This window comes from Falco peregrinus, chromosome 18 (genome assembly GCF_023634155.1).
Source record: "Falco peregrinus isolate bFalPer1 chromosome 18, bFalPer1.pri, whole genome shotgun sequence".
NCBI classification, from domain to species: domain Eukaryota; kingdom Metazoa; phylum Chordata; class Aves; order Falconiformes; family Falconidae; genus Falco; species Falco peregrinus.
Window position 1 is genome coordinate 5,789,571 of NC_073738.1, and position 18,747 is coordinate 5,808,317.

The 18,747-nt window shown below is 50.5% G+C and overlaps 1 protein-coding gene across 7 annotated transcripts in view; it reads left to right on the plus strand.

The window, feature by feature from the left end:
* The window catches only part of KANSL1 (KAT8 regulatory NSL complex subunit 1), a 100,925-nt gene that overhangs the window by 2,001 nt on the left and 80,177 nt on the right, over positions 1 to 18,747 (plus strand). For 2 of the 7 annotated variants that reach the window (XM_055790129.1, XM_055790128.1), the window contains exons 1-2: positions 6,148 to 6,590; positions 16,852 to 18,238. In XM_055790129.1, the coding sequence (XP_055646104.1) occupies positions 16,935 to 18,238 (1,304 nt within the window). In that variant the 5' untranslated portion in view covers positions 6,148 to 6,590; positions 16,852 to 16,934. Of the gene's footprint in view, positions 1 to 6,147; positions 6,591 to 16,851; positions 18,239 to 18,747 lie in introns of those variants that run through there. The other 5 variants (XM_055790125.1, XM_055790126.1, XM_055790127.1 and 2 more) reach the window with 4 other exon arrangements.

Below are 18,747 nucleotides of genomic sequence, written 5' to 3' on the forward strand. Positions count from 1 at the left end.
TGAGGATCTAGTTGGGCCTTGTTTGTTGGTTTTGTTTTTTTTCTTCTTTGAGTGTATGAGCATGTCATCTGTTCCTGTGCCAATTACTTTAAACCTCTGATTAGGACATATTTTGAGTGCTTTTGTAAACTGTATCCCTGACTTGTGCTCAAAGCCTAGCACCTAATCTTACTGTCACAGTTTGCAATGCTTTTTCATCAGAGGAGAGAGCAACTCCATTATAGCCCTTCAGTTTTATACAGCTCTTAACCCCCCTCCCCTCTGAGGAGCTGCGGGTATCTCAGAGCAGAGGAGCAGGAATATCTGCCTGGCCCTTCACATCTAATGGGCACAGGGAAAAAACGTCTGCCAAGCGTGCTGGTCCGGAGCCCTCTGTGCTGTGGGGACTCGCCACCTTGTGCCTTGCGTTGCTGTTTCCCTGCGGTCATCTGGGCACCAATTCTCCTGTGCTAGACTTGTTGTAGGAAGTATCGTTAACAAGGAGAGCATGTAGGGACTTGACTTTTTCCACCTATGATCGCTGGTGTCTGCCTGCGTTGCTGAGGGTTTGAAGGCAGGTGGATTTGGCTGGGGCTGAGGAATTTGCGTGAAGCCCTGAAACTCAGGGCTCAGAGACTTGCGGATTGTGCTGTCTCTGGAACAGAAGCTCTCGGAGCACAGCTCTGATCTCAAAATGCTAGGTGACTCTAGAGCATGACCAAAAGAATAAATAATGTAATATCCAGCTTATTGACTGTGTTTCAGTCCGGTTAAACTGCTGCCCCAGTTTGGGATTAAACTGAATTATAAGCAGCTACCAATAGTGTGGTAATTTTTTCTCTGACTCTGGAAATCCAAACACAGATAGAACTGTTCCAGGTGCCCTACAGCAGAAATAGAAACTAGTTCTCCTGTTGGTGGATCTGAGAAAAGCCCTGTGAAGATGACAACTATAACGTGAGTTCATGAATGGAGACTCTTAAGGTCACCACTAGCTTTGCTTGTGGCAGAGGGAGCAATTTCGTGTCCCAGCGTCAGCAGCGATTAGAGGCTGGTCTTGGGTATCAGGTTTGCTGTTGACTTGCGAGGGGCAGGATTTGGTGTGAGTCAAATCTATGAAGACTTTCTGCGAGCCTTATCCATGGCTCATGGATAAAGGAAAGTACTTCAAGACTTTCCAACTGGAAGACGGAGGAAGGGTTGAATTGCACAGCAGGTGTAAGTCTGTCCTCCCTCTGAGGCCCATACCGCTGATAGCGCATCCTTGCTTGTTACCAGTTGCTGGGTTCCTGACTAATTCTTTTAACTCTTAGTTACGTGAAAACTCCTTAATCTGTTTGTCTGTCATACAGTGGAACAGAATGGTTCCCCTAGCAGTGGGAACGCAAGCACGAAATGTCTGTGCTGTAATTAAGCAAAGCCCATAAGGTGTATTTTGGTGGTGAGATTTGGAAGGGTTGGTCCCGAAAACTTGGTTAGTCTCTGTCTCAGGGTTTTGTAAGACATGGGCTTTTACATGCTTAATGCAAGATCACATTTGCTTCTCCTCTCTGCTTTTTTTCTTTCTTTTTTTTTTTTCTTCCTCCTTTCCCATGATATAACTACCTATAACCTGAAATGGAAGGATGTAACTTTTAAGTGTGCTGTCACCTTACTTACTCTGCTATTCATTTGTATTTTACTTCACTGCTCACATCTTTAAATGTCTGGGATCATGCCACGTACTCTTCACAAAACGTACTGATTTCCATAAAAAGGCATTGCTTTAATTACTGCCATCATGGTGTTTCTTGAGCAAATACCCAAGAAAACTGATGGGATCAGTGGCTTACTTCTGCAACTCTTGTGTAGTTTCATACATGTGTTTTGGATGGATTTAAGCCAACATGATGATATTGTGGGCCATTCATGGGGACCTGCGTGATGTGGGGTTTTGACTAAATGTGGGTTTGGATGCTTCACCCTCTACAGGTTGATTAAAACCTGGCTATTGGTCCCCAGTTGGATGGCTTAAGAATTCAGGGTGCTTTCTTGTTGTGAGTACTCAGCCTGCCATCCCTTTTTTGGAAAGTACTTTGCTGTGTTCCCCAAACTGGTACAAACAGAAGTTCCCATGAGGACTTGGGGAAGTCAGTTCTTCAGTGCATTGGTCTGATGCAACAGCATGGAGTATTCGAGTACTTTGGCATGACACTGCCAATGTCTTTGGCAGGGACTGAAAAATACAGTGGTGAAGTTTGTTACCTTCGTTAAATAGTCTTATGTTCCCAGCCTCTCATCCCTATGGAAACCATAGAAATACATTTCACGGTGGAGACAGTATAAATACACTTTTGCAGCTGAAACTATAATTGATTCAAAACAGCTTATTACTATGTCATAATAACAAATGCCCCTTAACTTCACAGCAGATTAAAGTAATGTCCCCCCTAGCCTGGGTAGCAGTAGAGCTGTGACCTTGAGAGGTGCCGATGTCCTATGGAGCAGGCTCTCCGATACATGACCAAGCAACGTGTGTTGTCCTTGAAACGCTGAATGTCTGTGTCAAATGGCTTGGTCTAAATCACTAAGGAGGTTTTCAAACGAGCAGCATTACTTAAGTGGGTCACTTGCCTTTTTTAGAGAGTAATATATTTCCAGTTTATATTGACCAAACTGGAATTTAATCCATTGATCTGGAAGCCTCCAAGGAAGAACCAGGTTTGTAGCTTGGCCTTGGGATATGTCAGTAGAACAGGTACCTGCCTGAGCAGGGAGGTATTGCGGTTGCCGAGATCTACCACCCTCAGCGCTACTTGCCTTCATGTGGCTCTGCCTTCTGTTTTTCAATGACTTTGCTCGTTTTCTTTCCTCCTTAGTGAGCATTTTCAGAATAGCTGGCTGGGATGCGCTGTGTCTGTCATAGTGAAGGAGTGCCTTTCTTACCATGACCGGAGATGTTCTTTATTGTTGAAGAATATCAGAAGAGCAATGATCACTGCAAGAATCTCTTGTTGTTGCTACAGCTTGTCTGGTTTAAAGCTAAGTACAGATAAGTCTTGCATCTTCTGAAGCGTCTGTGGCCACTGATGTTTGAGTCCGCTGCTTTTTTGTTAGGATATCTAATGAGGCTGCGAGTGAAGATGCAAAAGTTGCAGTTGTATCTGTAGGGAGTCTTGTCACTGTGTTCTTCGGCAGCCATCGTCTTCTCTGCCTTCTGGATGTTTCTCAAACTGATCTAGCACTTTTGCAGGCTCAGAAGTCTCCTTTCATGTGTCCTAATATATCCGTTAATATATGTAGAGCTACGCTTATACTTATTGTATAGAGACTGTTAAACTTCTGAGGCGGGTACATTCAAAGCAAGTCATGAGGATTAATAGGTAGAGGCTATGAATGCACGTGGGGAAGACAAGGTAACGATCAGGTATGGGTAGATGGGTACATAATGCTCACCATATATTGAACTCTGTGGTTTGTATGTTCTTGATGCTTTGCAGAAGAGGGTGACTTTAAGGAAAGACTTAAAGGATGATGCTGTGAAAATGTGAATTCATTGGGGAGAGCTCCCTCGTGTTCGTGCAGGGCGACAAACCCATCTTAAGAGTAGTAACGGAGCTGTGTGAGGGACACGTGTGCAAGTGTGCCTGGCACCAGAGTAGCTGGGTGACCTGGGGGAGATGTGGCACTACTCTGAATGGAAAGCAGAGGCTGGAAGGACTGTGAAAATGTATGTGTCAGAGGCCAAAGCTGTATTACTTCAGGCTGCACAGCAATTTTTGCTACATCATCACCAGATCGGGTTGAATGATGAAAGCTATAGATGAGTCTGCTGCAGGAAGATCCAGATCTGTACTGGCCTGTCACGCCAGAGATCTCTGCTCCTGGTTAGACATCCTTCAAATAGCAGAAAATTCTGCAGTGCAGAAAGAACAGGAGATTCGAAACTTTATTGCACAGGAATTTCTTTTAACTTCCTCCACAACAGTTTGGCCTCCCCCTTATGTTCCAGTATGAAAATGCATTTGTTGCTGCTTCTGCTTTTTAGCTGAACTGAATTCAAGGTAGATTTAAAAAAAAAAAAATAAAAAAAAATCAGAGGTATGCATGCTGTAGTAGGGTATTGCATCCTGGCTTCCTAAAGAGCTGTCCAGGTGCAGTGAGGAGAAACAGATCAGGAGAAAGCTTGGAGCTGGTGCCCGAGCTGATCATGCGACTGTCGGTATTTCTGTTACCCTTCAGAATGGCAGGGATTCTCCGTGTGACCCGGTTCTGTGCTGGCTGTGGGGTTGCTGATAACAGGCTGTCCTGATGTCCTCCTTGGCACCATTTCATCGTGAACTTAAAGCCCAGTTCAAGGTTCCTAGACTCATTTTTTCCCAAGTGCTGCATGAAATTGCTGAGACTGGGTAACTGGTGTGCTGGGACAGGGAACAGCAGTCTGGGAGGGGAGGGCTGTGGCTGCAAGGGGCAGCGTGGGCAAGGACAGAATGCCCTGCTAGGGTATAAACCCAGTAGTGGCCTCTGCTGACCTCAGTTGGACATTTTTCTTGAAAGACATTTAAGTGTGAGCTAAATTTTGAGCATTGGCATTGGTCAGCAGAGGCCCAGTCAATACCTGGCCTCTGGGGTCATTTTGGGGTACCTGGTCATAGAGGCCCTTAGGAAAAAGGAGAAATGTGTTTCCTGTTGATTTCCTGACCCAAAAACACGACTGTAATGAGAGTTCCACGAGGTGATTTGTTAAGCGGTATCGTGATTTCAGAGAGCAGCGGTAGCACCTTGGCTTTGCATCTCCGGATGGTTTTTGAAGGCGAGGAGCATCGCTCTCCTGGCGTGGCAGGGGGATGGGAAGCAAGAGGAAGGGGATCCCGGCTGCGCGTGCTGCGTAGTCCCCATCTGCGTTGCCCATGCTGGCTACCGAAACGGTGTTTGTGGGTTTTACCGGTAATTCCACAGGTTACAGTGCAACTTCTTTTTGGCTCGGAAGCCAGCTCCCGGGGGCCGGTGCTCTCCCCGCGGGTGCTGCCGGCCGCGGCTCCTTTCCCGTTGCAGGCACATGACGCTGTAAAGCACTTTTTTACGCTGGCACAGCTGCATCACTGCTGGGGGGCGTGCGGGGCCAGGGCCGGTGGCCCCCGGGGTGGCAGGGGGACGTGCCCGCGCTGGCTCCGGGCCACTGTCCCGCTCGTGCAGATGGCAACAGTGAAGGTCAAGGAGGTGAAACCAGTGCTGCGCGCCCGGGCCGCTTCCTCCTGCGGCTTGGTCGGGGGTCGCGTGGGGAGCAGGGGGGGAAAGTATCGGGGGTACGGGAAGCGTTGTGTAACGTTGTGTACGGGGGTGTAAGCGTTGTGTAGGGCTGCAGGCCCCCCCGCCGCGGCGGCAGCGCCCAGGGCTCTGCCCACCAGTAGGGAACCAGGGGGGGCCCCGCGCATCCCGGGGCTGGCTGCAGTGACCCCTCGCTGCCTGCCCGGGCTGGGGGAGGCTGGGCGAAGTTACTGGGCATGGGGGGCGGGGTCCCGGCGGTGACGCTGGAGTCTGGCAGGGGGTGTGAACCGGGCCGGTACGGGGCGGGGGGAGGGGGAACCATGTGAAAGGTTGGTTGGTTGGTTTCTGCAGGGAGGGGGCTTGGGCTGGGAAAGCGGGAGATGTTGGTGTACTTGTGGGAGGGGTGCCCGGAGCGGGCCCCTCCCGCCCTCGAGTGAGGGTGCCGGTGTACCGGCCGGCCGGGCACCCCCACCCCCACCCCGCGGCGGGCCGGCGGCACGTGGCGGGGCCGCACTACACCTCCCGGCGCGCCCCGCGCGCGGCCCCCCCCGCCCTTTGCGCAACCCTGCCCTCGCGCGGCGGCAAGCCGCGCCTGCGCAGTACGGGGCGGGCGCCCCCTGGCGGGCGGCGCCAGAGACCCGCAGCGGCGGCTGGACAATAGGCGGCGGGTCTGCCCCGCCCTCCTCCCCCCTCCCCCCTCCCCTCCCCTCCCTCCCCCCTCTCCCCCCCGCCCGGTGGCGGCGGCGGGCGCCCCTCCCGCACTGCAGCTCCTCCGCGCGGCGGGAGCTCGGCGGGGCCCCCTGGCTGCGGGCGGCGGCGGGCGCGGTTGCGCGCGGCGGCCGGTGGGGGCGCTGCGGCGCCCCCCCTCCTCCTCCTCCTCCTCCTCCTTCCCCCCCCCGGTGCATTCTCCGGCTGACGGGAGGGGGAGGGCAGAGAAGGAGCCCGGCCGCCATTTTCCGAGCCGCGCCGCCGCCGCGCTCGCCCGGAGCGGGGGGGAGCCGGGGGAAGAAGAAAAGCACCGCAGCGCCCGCTCCGCCGCGCCCCGCCGCCCGGCCGGCCCGCCCCGCCGCCGCCGCCCGGCGCTCCGAACCGGGGGGTGGGGGGGTCGCTCCCCACCCCCCCCCCCCGCCCCCCGCCCGCCCCAGCCCGGACTGCGGCCGCCGCTCTGCGCCCGCCGAGGGAGACGGGCGAGCCCATCCCCCCTGCCGCCGGGGCGGGCCCGAGCGGGCGGGGGGGGGCGCCGGGGCTGGCGGCGCCCGGGCGCGGTGCCCCGGCTGCCCCTCGGCCGGGGTTTGTTTGCAAACTGCGCCCATTTTGTGGGGGGGGCCGAGCCCGCCCGGACCGCGCTCGCCGCTCGTCACGTGGTAGGTGCCGCTCGCCCCGCGCCGCTCCGCGCCCGCCGCCCCGCGCCTCCCCCGCCGCCCCTTTGTTAGCGCCGCCGGGCCCCGCCGCGCCCCGACTTCGCCGCCGCTCCCCGCGCCCCTCCCGCGGCCGCGGAAAGTGCGGGGGGGGGGCCGGGGTGACCCGCCGGCCCGGTCCCGTCGTCCCCCCCCCCCCCCGCGGCCCCCCCCTCCCCCGGTGCTGCGGCTCCGGCGGGTGGGGTGGGAGGGTGGCGCCACTTTAAATTGAAATCCCCGGGCCGGCGGCGCCCGGGTGGGCGGGGGGGGTCCCGCCGGGCCGGGGCCCCTCACGTGGCCGGCGGCACCGCGGCGGCGGAGCCCGGCCCCGCTCCCCCGGGGAGGGACGGGGGTGGGGGGTGGGGGCACCGTTGCCTAACCTGGGGAGGGGGGGGTGTACACGCGAAGTTTTAGAAGTAAACAGAAAAAAAAAATTAATTGCATAACCTCGGTCTTGCCAAAGGCGCGGGGGGAGCAGCCGCCGCGGCCCCGGCAGCGGGCGCGCTGGGGTCCCGGGGGGCCGCCGCTGTCACCGCGGGCCGGGCTGTGTCACCCGGCGCTGCCCCCTCTCCCGGCTTTACAATAGCGTAATTTTTCATGTGGGTTTGGGCCGCTAAAGCCATCTTCCTGTATTTACTTTCCGACTGCATATTTTGTATTTTATTTGTTTTCCAACCGGCCCCGTCGATCCAGAATTTATTTTTCTCCAAGCGAGCCGGGAGGGCACGGCAGCCCCGGGATCCCGACCGGGACGTGTGTTTACTTCCATCGCGGGATTAGCATCTTCCAGTGCTCGATATGGAGAAATTTCCCCCCCTTTGGGTATGAGTGGGGGTCATGTCGGAGGAAAGCCACAGCGGCTGAATTCCTGGGAAAGCAGCCTTGCCTCCTGCAGGAGGGGCAGCCCCCCCGGCGGAGCGGGGTGCCACCGGGCAGTGGGGTGCCACCGCTCCCGCCCCATCCCTTCATCCCTGTGCACAGGTGGATGGGCGCGCAGGCACCCTCTAGGTTATGTGGCCTGTTATGTAAAACGCGCTTGAATGACAAACTGTAGTTTTCCATGAAACCGGTCAGGATATGGGAGGAACTGCAGGTTTTCTATTTGTTTTGACTGACCATTATATTTTGAAGGGCTCTGGGGCCGTGTCCGTGTTTGCGGTTACATCATGTCATGCGTTGGGTCCAGTGTGCTTTGTGCCGCTAAAAATAAGGCGAGGTAGGAGCCCGCTTCTCGGAGGTAGGAAAGTGGGAGAGTGCTTCAGCCCCGGCACGGTCCCGCTGACAGCAGGGCTGTGAAACACTTTTGGGGGAGCAGTTAAGGCGTTATGTGTCCCTGACCGTGTGACTAAACCTCTGCTGTAGTTAACGAATCCAGGGATCTGTTTGGATACAGGCAACTTCACTTTAAAGCCGTATTTGTCCTTTTTATAGCCTTTGTTTTCATGGAGGAACCTCTGATGCTCTTCCCCAGCTTTCCTGTAGTCCTCTAGGATTTTTGTTCTGGCACGGGAACGGTGTGGGTAGCAATACCGTTCGATCTGATGATGTTATTTCTGTAATTGGGAAGTCAGCAGCCTTTTAAACTGGGGAAGGGGGAGATAAGGCAGGGTCGACCTGGGGGCCGTAAAGGCAGAGCCTGGGAAGCCCCCGACCTGCTGATGGGACCAGGACCCCAGGGGGTCGCTTTCCCTTCTCGAGGTGTCTGCTCTGGGCCACTGTCAGAGTCGACTTACAGGCGACATGTTTTTTGGCGCGGGAGGGGTGGGTATGGTGGGGTTTTTTTTTGTTGTTTTTTTTGTTGTTGTTTTTTTTTGTAGCCACGCTGCCAAGGTAGCACAGCTGTGTTGGGCTTAATGGTTTGATATGCTGCAGGAGCAGTTAATTGTGGAACTTGGTTGTGATACTGTTATAGCTGATTTGTAATGATTTAGCAATGAGGATGACTTGTGTTCCCTCCTCAGAGGTGATAAAGCAGCAGATGACCAGGCAGATGTGGCTGTGTGTTTGTCTTACACCTTTTTTCCCCTCTTTCTCCTTTTTTTTTCTTTTTTTTTTTTTTTTTTTTTTCTTTGGTAATGCTGTATTTTGAGTCTCATTTGCTCTCAGAGATCATCCGGTAACTGGAGAGCTGGTGAAATTCTGACATCACGCAAGTCAGGGGTGAAAACTGAGCAGTTCTTTGACCAAAGTCACTTCCTTTTGCCCTGTTTATAACTGTGTTTTTGTGAATGCAACTGCCATTATCTAATGAACACTCTGAACAAAGACTGTCTCTGGAGTTTCAGCACTCCACCCTTTCTCGGCTCAGGCAGTGAATGGTGCGTGTCCTTAGGAACCTCCAAAGACTTTTCCAGGGAGGATAAGACTTCATGTGTAGCGAAAAGATAAGGCCTGAGGACTTTAGGCCCTACTGAGGCAGGGAAAGGGTAAAAGCTTGGGGAGGGGAGAGAAATGGTGAGCAGCACATTATTTTGATTTGTGGGCCTTCTCTGCCCCCCCCCCCCCCCCCCCCCCCCCCCCCCCCGCCCCATTTTTCTTTTCGGGAAAATTTTATTTGTCTGGAACTATTATTTTGAGAGTAGGTCAGTGATCTCTCTGCCCATCCCGGTTTAACAGGCACCTGATTTTGCTTTTTTTGTTGTTTGCTTTTTACTGGACTTTGTGGGAAACAGGTGGGCCAACTTACACTGAATTAAATTCCCATTTAGGCATAAGTGTCTCAGGTGGATCATATGTTGATCAGACCAAATAATGAGCAAGTTCTGCACGCATGCCTCTTCTCAAGATGTTCATCATTTTGTTAAAAAGAGCCTCTTAGCATTTGGGCAGTCAGGATGGCAGGTGATCTGAGAAGTGCCGTTTCCGTCGCTGCGTTTTATAAATACCGTGTCCCTGCTCATAACTTCCAGGAATACAATGTCTGTCTGGAATGCAGAGACTGCAGCGTGCTGCTTGGTTTGAGAATCCTTCCTTGCAAATTGCACTTCAGCAGCATCTTCCAGGATGCAGTTTTCTGTAACATCGTTTAAATTTAAAAAAATAAAGGCTTTCTGTTTTTTTCCTCGGCTGGGCAAGGAGTTGTACTCAAATCAGCAAGAATCCTGGTGATGCAGGGCTGGAGTAAACTTAATTCCACTAAACCCCATGTGTGTCCCCCTCAGCCTGCATTCAGACCCATGTTTTTGAAAGAGGATAGTTTGGATAAGGTCCTGTTCAGGTTTCAGAGTAAGTTAGAAAATCCGTATGTATCTCCCCCTGCCATGAAACTGCTGTTAGCAGGTGACTGCCACGGTAGAACGTGGTTTAGAGAACGAGGCAAACAGCGAAATGGGATATGCTAATAGCTGTGAAGACTTAATTCTGGAAGACAGAATTTTGACAGTGCGGTATCTGAATTTAGTGATGAAACTGCTGTTTATGAGGAAAAGGATAACAAAATTGCATCTGAAGAGGGGAAATGGGAGTAGCTGTCAGCCTGAACAGGCCGCATGTTTATCTGTTCCTTAGTTAGTGTCTTGTGGCAAACTTATTTTTTGTGGATCTGGTAGAAAGGCGAGCATTGTAAAGAAAAAAACAACAAAAAGCTCCGCCCATATCCCCCCCCCCCCCCCCCCCAGCTATTGTAAAAAAAAGTTCAGTTGAAACTTACACTTCTGTATCAGGAGCTGCTTTGGGCCTCAGAGATGTTGGCAGAAGGTAGACCTTAAAGATTTCTCATTTTCAGTTTTACCAGAGGTTGGGAGTCCGCTCTCTGAAATCTTCATAGCTTCCTGTTGAGTCTGCAGCGACAGAGGATATGATGGGAAGGGTTACCGTGAAGTTGCCTGATGCTAAATGAGAAACAGCAAACCAAGCTCAGGCTGTAATTAGGCCCATGAAAAGGAACTTGCGATGTGTGATTGAACGTCGCCTTCTATTAAACGAGTACCTCTGTCCTGGAGTTCCTGTCATCTTGTTTTCAGCTGCTGCCATGGCAGTCTTTGTGGGTTGCTCGCTCTCCTCTGAGATGCGAGGAGCAATAAAAGCTGAGATCTGCAGTTAGCTGAGCAGACGTGTCCTGGAGAACTGTGTTGCGAACTCCATTCAAAATAAGGTATTTAAACACAGCCGAGGTCGAGTTTACCAGGTTGGGCAGGGCTCTAGTGATTGGAGATGCTTAATTCTGCTCCTCTCTCTTCTGTTATTTCCTCTTGAGGACATGACCAGTTAACGCGTGGCGCTCTAAAAGGCTTCTTGTAGTGACAGTCCGTGCCTTGTTTTAAAATATGAAGTATTAAGGTGGTGCCATTCGCAGGGTGGCAGCGGTGGGGTTTAAAAGTTTTGGTATCAATCGTAGGCTTTTGAGCAAAGGTTGGTATGACCGCACCTAGTGAGTGAAAATGCATCTTTAAAATTGGAAGGCAATTCTGTTTTTTGTTTAACTTGCTCCCCGAGTCCTGAGTTCAGGTTTTCATATTTCCTGGGCAACTTGCCCAGGTTATGCGAAAGAAAAACAAAATCTCTCTGATACTGGATGGGGGGAGACCTGGATTTCACAGTTAAAGCTTTTTTTTGTTTGTTTGTTTGTTTTTGTCTCTGACAGGCTGCTGCTTTCTGTAAATGTCCCATTACTGTTTTTTAAACCACGTTTCTTTTTATTTTACTGTAAAGGGCAACTTTGTTCTGAGGAGTAACTTAACAGCAATGGGTATTTTTGTCTCCAGCCACTTCATTTTTCAGGTGAAGCCGTTCTCGCTTTTAATTATTTAACTTTACAGACTTTTGGTTGGAGAGATGACAGTTAATCTTGCTTTGTGGCTTTTGTTTTTCTTTCTGACATGATATTGATAAAACCTTCTCTGCCTCAAATTGTAGAATTGATTTGGTTTCTTTTTATCCAGTGAGAATTCACAGGCATAAAAGAAAACTGTTCTTGACGGAGGCCTCACGTTGCTGTTTAGAGCTGACCAACAGACCCTGCCACTCGTGTGGACCAGCGAGTGGAAACGGCAGCTTTTATTTTAATCTTGAGGGCTTCTGGTTGGAAACAAGGGCTATGAAAGTGGAGCTCAGTAATACCTTTCCTGTTTGTTCCAGTGCATAAGTACCGTTCCCTGGGATGTTCTTAATATTAAAATTCTGATTTTACCCAGAGAGATTAGGTGCGAGCCTGTAGTGTTAATATATGTGGCAGGTACTCATGTATGTATTGTAAAAATCTGTTGTTCTTAACCTTTTTTTTATTTTTTTTTTTTTAAAGTGTTTCCCAAATGTAGGTCATTACAAGCGTACAGGCTGCCAAACTGCACGTGATAGCCGGCTTATCGATAAGTTTATCGTCCTGTACTTGCCTGTCACGTTTCCTTAGTTAAAGCTCGGAGAGTTACTTTTCATGTAAATCTCTTTCTAAATTGGTAAACATCTGTCTTACAACTATAAAATGTTGAAAAATAATAACAAAAGGCATGTAGAGGATCTGTTATGCATAACAGGTATAACTTTTGGTAGATGTACGTTTTTGATGTGGAGGATGTTTCTAGGGCTCAGGGTGTTAGCGTGCGTATTGCGTGCCTGCATTTGAAGTTGCTCTGCTGAGCTCAGAAGGATGGATGGTGTGTTTCAGTTGCAAAATGTCAGTGTATAGGGATTTTGTTCTAGCAAGTTTGGCTTTTTTTGAGTGTGTTTTGGTGGTGGTTGTTTTTTTTTCTTTTTTTCTCTTTAAAAGATATGTTTAACCACACAAATTCAGGGGTTGGCCGCACTCTTGATGCGTAGCGGGGGAGGAGAGGGGAAGTGGGAATTGGTACAATATTCACTTCCTTCAGGGGAGCTTCGCTTTTACTGCTTCTAACGCAGCAGCACCTTTGTGTATGTGTCCTCTGCACAACCTGGGTGTTGAGTAGGACGGAGCTTTGGAGGTGAAGGCATTCATGGGTGCTCGTGTAGTGAGCTGGAGGAGGCTCGTATCTAACCGGGGTTATTTATCATTTATGGTGTGTCGAGCTTAAATCCGTGTGGCCACCCTGTAACCCTCCTGCCTTCCTTTCTCCTACCGGTTGCAGGAGAAGGGGCGCATGCCCAAGTGGGTTTGGGCAAGCGCCTTGGAGGAGGAGGTCAGGGGACATGAGGTGGCCTCATGGCAGCTGTAAAGAGCCGTCCCAGTGTGGTTTGGCACATGATGAAACTAGACAGTAGGTGCAGGAATTTGGGCGTGATGTCGGGGGATTAAACTGTAATTCAGGGAATATAAACATGTGAGGTAGATGTGTGTGCTGCTGGGAGAGATTGAAGGCAGAGGTGATGTGGTTGGTTGGGTGCAGGGCTGGGGGGCGGGGGGGCACTTGTGGCCATGGGGGGACATGGAGAGCCCCTCGGGAGAGAAACTGGAATGAGTGAGTGGGTGGGTAGGCAAAGAGGAGGCTGTCGCTACCTCTGGCGTCTAGCACTCGGAGCTCCCCCGATCTCCTTGTGAGCCTCGCTGGAAGCACAGGTGCCCAGTTTCTCGCCAAGAAACTGTCACAAAGATTTGGGGGTGCAGAAACTTCCCCTGTGCGTTTTGGGCTTGTTTTCTGAGGTGTTGCACAAAATCATGTGCTTGGAAATCCAGTTCTCCTTTCAAGGTCTGGTTGTAAAATTGGGTTTTAAAAGCAGACGGTCTTGAATAAGTCAGCATGCTGAAGGATTATTTTCCGGGGTGTTGCGACCCGATAGCTGCTCTGGGATATAGTGTGACTGGGCGCCTTCCTCGTGCCTCTTCTAACATCCCTTTGTTGCCTCGACCTTATTCCAGCTCTTCCCTCTGCTCTGTGTTTCAAAAGTGGTAAGAGCTGGGATGTCGCAGTTGATGTGGAGTTGTCGGTGAGGCCACCAGAGTGGGCCAGTGACTCTCCTCCCTTGGTGGCTTTGCCTGCGCCCCTCAGGGAGTGAGAGTGGGTGGGTGAGTTACGGTTACCTTCTCTTACCTGCTTGCTATGGCCTTTCGTCTTTCCTCTGTTAATGAATGCTAACCGCTCTGGCAGTGCGCTAGTTATGAAGTGAAAACGAAGAACGTGTGCGTGGATTTTGAGTATTATCTTAAGACACGCTGTAAACGCCACGTTGGCCTTCCAGAAGCAGCTCCGTGTGGATCTTCACCAGCGGTGTGGGGCCGTGGTGGCACATTAGCCCAGAGGGTCGGTGGCCGGCAGGGCTTGTGCAGGGGGAGAGCTCTTGGTCATGCACATGTCGGCTTGAGTGCTGGGAGCTGTAGACCCTTGGTGGAGAACTGCTGGAGAAAAAGGGACCAAGGGTACTCGCATCGATCTGCAGATACTGTTGGGTGGTAGCATTTCGGGGAGAACCTACCAGCGTGATTTGAGTCCCCCAGGCAGACGAAAGATTCAGGATGAGTCTTGGAATTACTGGCAGAATTCTCAGGATGCTTTGAAAGTTCCTCAAGACCGTGTCCCTGTGAACAACCTTCCCATTCCAGTCTATGACCTTTCCTTTTCTTTATTCCTCCTTCCTATGGTCACCTTGGAGAGGCCTTGCCACCCTCTCCCCTCCAGTTCCCTGCTGGGAATTACTGATAAGAGTAATAGGGCTTTACTAGCAACCAAAACTTCCAGATGGAGGGAGGAAACTTGCCTACAAGTATTGATTAGCATTTTTTTTCCAAGGATTATTTTATAAGAGTAGAGAAACCAGTGCTGTCTAGCACACAGGTAGTTTTTAAGGACTTAAATAAAATAATAATAAAAAAATACACCCAATAACTTTTGGAGGTCATCTTTTAAGCTGCTAGAACAAAGTGTTATTCTTAAGGGAGGCTTTCCAGGCTTCCAAAGTATTTTAAATGCTGTCCACCCAACTAAAAGTAAAGCCAAGGAAAGTTGCAGTAGCTTAGTAGGAGGGTTTTCTCTTTAAAGTGAGTTTGCTAACCCGGAGGAAAAGGCAGTATGAAAGTTTTGCTTCTGCTTTCTTTTGCTGTTTAACTAAAGTTGATGACCTACAAATTTACTCATACGATTCTCTTTGGCCTGGGTATAAACTCCTAAGTGACTGCAGTGCGGTGCAGGTATGTTCGTAAAGAATCATTGCATCCAGCACCAAGCGCAGGTTTTCCTGCCTTTCTGCAGTTACAGGTGTTTCCTAAGCTGCTCTCGTATCTCGCAGTGCTGCGGCAGTAACATGGTGAAGAGCAGTGATCCAATCTCCCTTTGGAAGATGGACCAGCCTGTTTGTGCAGAACTGAGAACGACCGTTACGAACAGTCATTCCCAGCATACGTGTCGCTGTAGTGAAGGTCTTGGTAGGTGACTGGAGTTGGGGAAGTCCTCTATCCTGACAGTCTTCCTCCTCTCCCAAGGGCATCTTAGCTATAAGTGGAGAGTTCCCTGAAAGTTACTTTTTTTTTTTTTTTTTTCCTTTTCTCCCTGAATAGTCATTTTCAGTCTTTATTTATGGCCCCAAGTGGTGGCTAAAAGCCACTTTAAATAAGCGTGCAGTCAGTTCTTCGGCATGTGGTATCCTTTTTTTCAGTAAGGACAAGATATGATGACAAAATATGTTACGTTCTGTGAACAGGGGACTTCTGAAGTCTAAACCCACCTCTAACATCTCCGTACTTCTGTTGCAATAGCTTCAGTATTTTTTTAATTTTAATCGGCTCCTCTGGCAGTTCATCCTTTCTTCCCTGTCTTCTTGCTCTGTGTCACTTTGCTGGGTTTGGTGGCATTTTGGCAGAGACCGTGCCTGGTCTGTGTTGCAGAGCTAGTGGGGAGCTGCCAGTCGACCACGGTACATGCTCACGGGAAACCGAACGGCTTTGGGCTCGTCCCACGGGCCTTCCCTCCGTGGGGTCGTGGGTTTGCCCCTCCACCTCGTCTCAGACCTTTGACAAAAGGTCAGGCTTTATAGTGGGTGTTTTTCATGCCCCGGTGTCCGTCTGTGGTCCCTGGCGTGGGGACAGGGTTCTGACACCCGGGAGCCACTGCGGCACGGCTGAACAAGGCTGCAAACACAACGGGCTGTTCCGTTGTGCTCCTTCAACATACCCAAACTTGAGATCGTCCTCACTTTTCCTGTAGAGTGGTATATTAATTTTGTCATATATGTCATATGGGGTGTGCTAACAAACAGCTACGGCAAGCTTACGCAAATTTATGTGAAATTAGAGGATTTGGCATATCAGGCAAGAGATCAGGGCAATTTTTTATTATTAAATTGACATTGTAATAGCATATGAAGTTGCTAGATAACTTCAGGAGCAGAAGGAAAATAAAGTAAATGTTGCACTGGTAGAACAGCCTGTGCTGTGGGCTATGTGAATGCAGCTCAAAAAAAACAAAACCAAAAGGCATTAAAAAGCACTGACACTTCTAGTGCTAAAGAAAGTAGGTAAATGACCAGAAGCTTGAAGGTGGGTGGGAAGCAGTTGCAATGTACATGAATGAAGGTCTTTGGTTATTTCTCTTAACTTGTTTGATCTAGTTGAGCTAAGCCATGGCTTGCTATTCCAGTCAGAGCGTAGAACTGCTCTGTCATGGTGTGTGTGTGGGTTAATCTTTATCCATGCTCCTGAAAGAGAAGTGGGAATTGCTAACACTGGAAATCACCTGGCTTATTTGGAAATGTACTTCTGGGAAAGCAGGTTTTGTACACACCAGGGAAACAACTTTCTTAATCCCAGGCTTTCGGGGGAGCAGTGGCATTGCGGGGGGCTGTGGGGTGGTGGGCTTTCTTCAGCCACTGGGAGTTTAAACATATGGAGATTTGTTCCCCTCAAGCTCTGTCTCTGTTACACATTATAGTTCTAATTTGTCATTTTTAATGCACCTGAGTTAGCAGTAGAAGCAGCGAAAACTGTTTTATTGGATGTGGCTCAGGGTTTTAAAAGATTAATTTGGCGAGCTGCAGGCATTGAGGAATAGGTATAACCAGGGCCAGGCCTTTCCTGAAGGTCCGGGGGATGCAAGTGTGCTCGGTGGATGGACGGAGAGTTGAGAGTAGTTATGGCCAGGCATTGGCTCTGGGAGATCCTGGGACCCCCTTGCGCGTTGCTCCTTCTGTTTTCAGCTGTCTGGTGCCCACAGGCAGCTGTGGGCAGGGGGCTGGTGGCCATGGAGGGAGGATGCTCCGCTGAACGTGGCGCTTGCATGGCCTTACCAAGAGCATCGAGTCAATAAGTCTCGCTGCTCTTGTGAGTCTTGTTTGTTTTATTTTCTGTAAGTGCAGTGCCTAACTTTCTCTTCTCCCTTCCCTTCCGTAGGCTGCCCTCGGGAGCGGCAGTGGGAGGCAGTGGAGCTGGCCTCGGCACCAGGAGAGGCTGGACTTCCCGTCTCTCTGTGCTGAATGGCTGCGATGGCGCCCGCTCTCACTGATGCAGCAGCTGAAGCTCACCACATCCGATTCAAGCTGGCTCCCCCGTCCTCCACCTTGTCGCCTGGCAGTGCCGAGAGCAACGGCAACGCCAGCAACATCCTCCTGGCTGCCAACGGCACCAAAAGGAAAGCCATTGCTCCGGAGGATCCCAGTTTAGATTTTCGAAACAACCCTACAAAGGAAGAGCTGGGCAAGCTGCAGCCGCTAGTGGCCTCTTATCTCTGCTCGGATGTAACATCTGTTTCTTCAAAAGAGCCTCTGAAGCTGCAAGGAGTCTTCAACAAGCAGACAGTCCTTAAATCTCACTCTCTCTTATCTCAGTCCTTCTTGAAAACAAGTGATCTGTTGGGGAGGCAACCAGTGTTAGAATTCACTTTGGAGAATCTAAAAACGATGAGTACTAATAGCCAGCCACCTCTCCCGCAAGCGCCTGTAAACGGCTTGGCCAAGAAATTGGCCAAAAGCACCAATTCAGACCATGAAAATTCTAGTTCTCTGAATGGTGGGAAGTGTGCTCCTCCTTCTGCTGCCCTTCAGGGTGTTGACTATAATGCAGGAGGTTCTGAATTGGGGGACTTGAAGACTGGGTTGACCAATTGCACTCTTCCACATAGAAGCCTTGATGCAGAGCACACAACTCCCTTTAGCAATAATAGCACTGCAAACAAATCTTCCCTTAATTCCACAGAGCAACAGTGGGTGCTCGAGGGTGGCAGTGGAGAGATGAGGTTGCCCAGTGTTGGTAGTCACTCTGACTTTGGGAGCAGTAAGTTGGAGGAGCAGAAACCTTCTCTGTTGGCCGGTCACCACAGTGCTCTTGGCTCTGAGATGAGGACGAGGGCATTGCTGCGACGGCAGGCAGACATTGAGAGCCGTGCCCGCAGGCTGCAGAAACGCTTGCAGGTGGTGCAGGCAAAGCAGGTGGAAAGACACATCCAGCAGCAGTTGGGTGGCTTCTTGGAGAAAACTCTGAGCAAGCTTCCAACTTTGGACCCCCTGAGGCATCGGAGCCAGCTGATGTTGACCAGAAAAGCAGAAGCAGCCTTGAGGAAAGCTGCAAGTGAGACAGTTACTTCGGAAGGCCTAAGCAGCTTCTTGAAGAGCGACTCTGTATCGGAAGAACTGGAGAGATTCACGGCCAGTGGTATGGCCAACTTGAGATCCAGCGAACAAGCATTTGACTCGGATGTCACTGACAGCAGCTCGGGAGGAGAGTCTGATGTTGAAGAAGAGGAACTGACCAAAGCAGACCCAGAACAACCCCACGTACCACTGTAAGTAGCTTTGCTTACCTCTGGTGGGGGGAGAGTGGAGTGAAAGGTGGCGGCGGACAGTCTGGGTTTTGTAGGAACACTTCTTTTTTTGATGGGCTTAGATCAAAGGAGTGGTTGTCAAAACTGGTGTAGTGTGATTTGCAGCTGCCTAGTTCAGGCAGCACATGCAACACTGAAGATAAAATTCTTTGTGCATACGGTAGTCAGTGGTGGTGTTGTGAGGCAGCAAGTCCTGGAGATGCTGGCTGGCTGGAGTGATGCAAGCATGCTGCAGTTACAAACCCGAAATACTATAAACAGTTCTCTCCATCGTGTGTTGGACCTCTTCCCTGAAATGAGATGTTTGTCTTTTTACAGTGGGAATCTTTGTTGCAAACCATGTAAAGAAAGGCCAGTCAGAATCTTTATAGCTGACAGCATACTTGTGACTGGGGAATTTTTTATTTTTTAATTATTTTTTTTTTTGTAAACGAACTATCTGGAAAAAAACTCTGAATGGATTTGGTCCA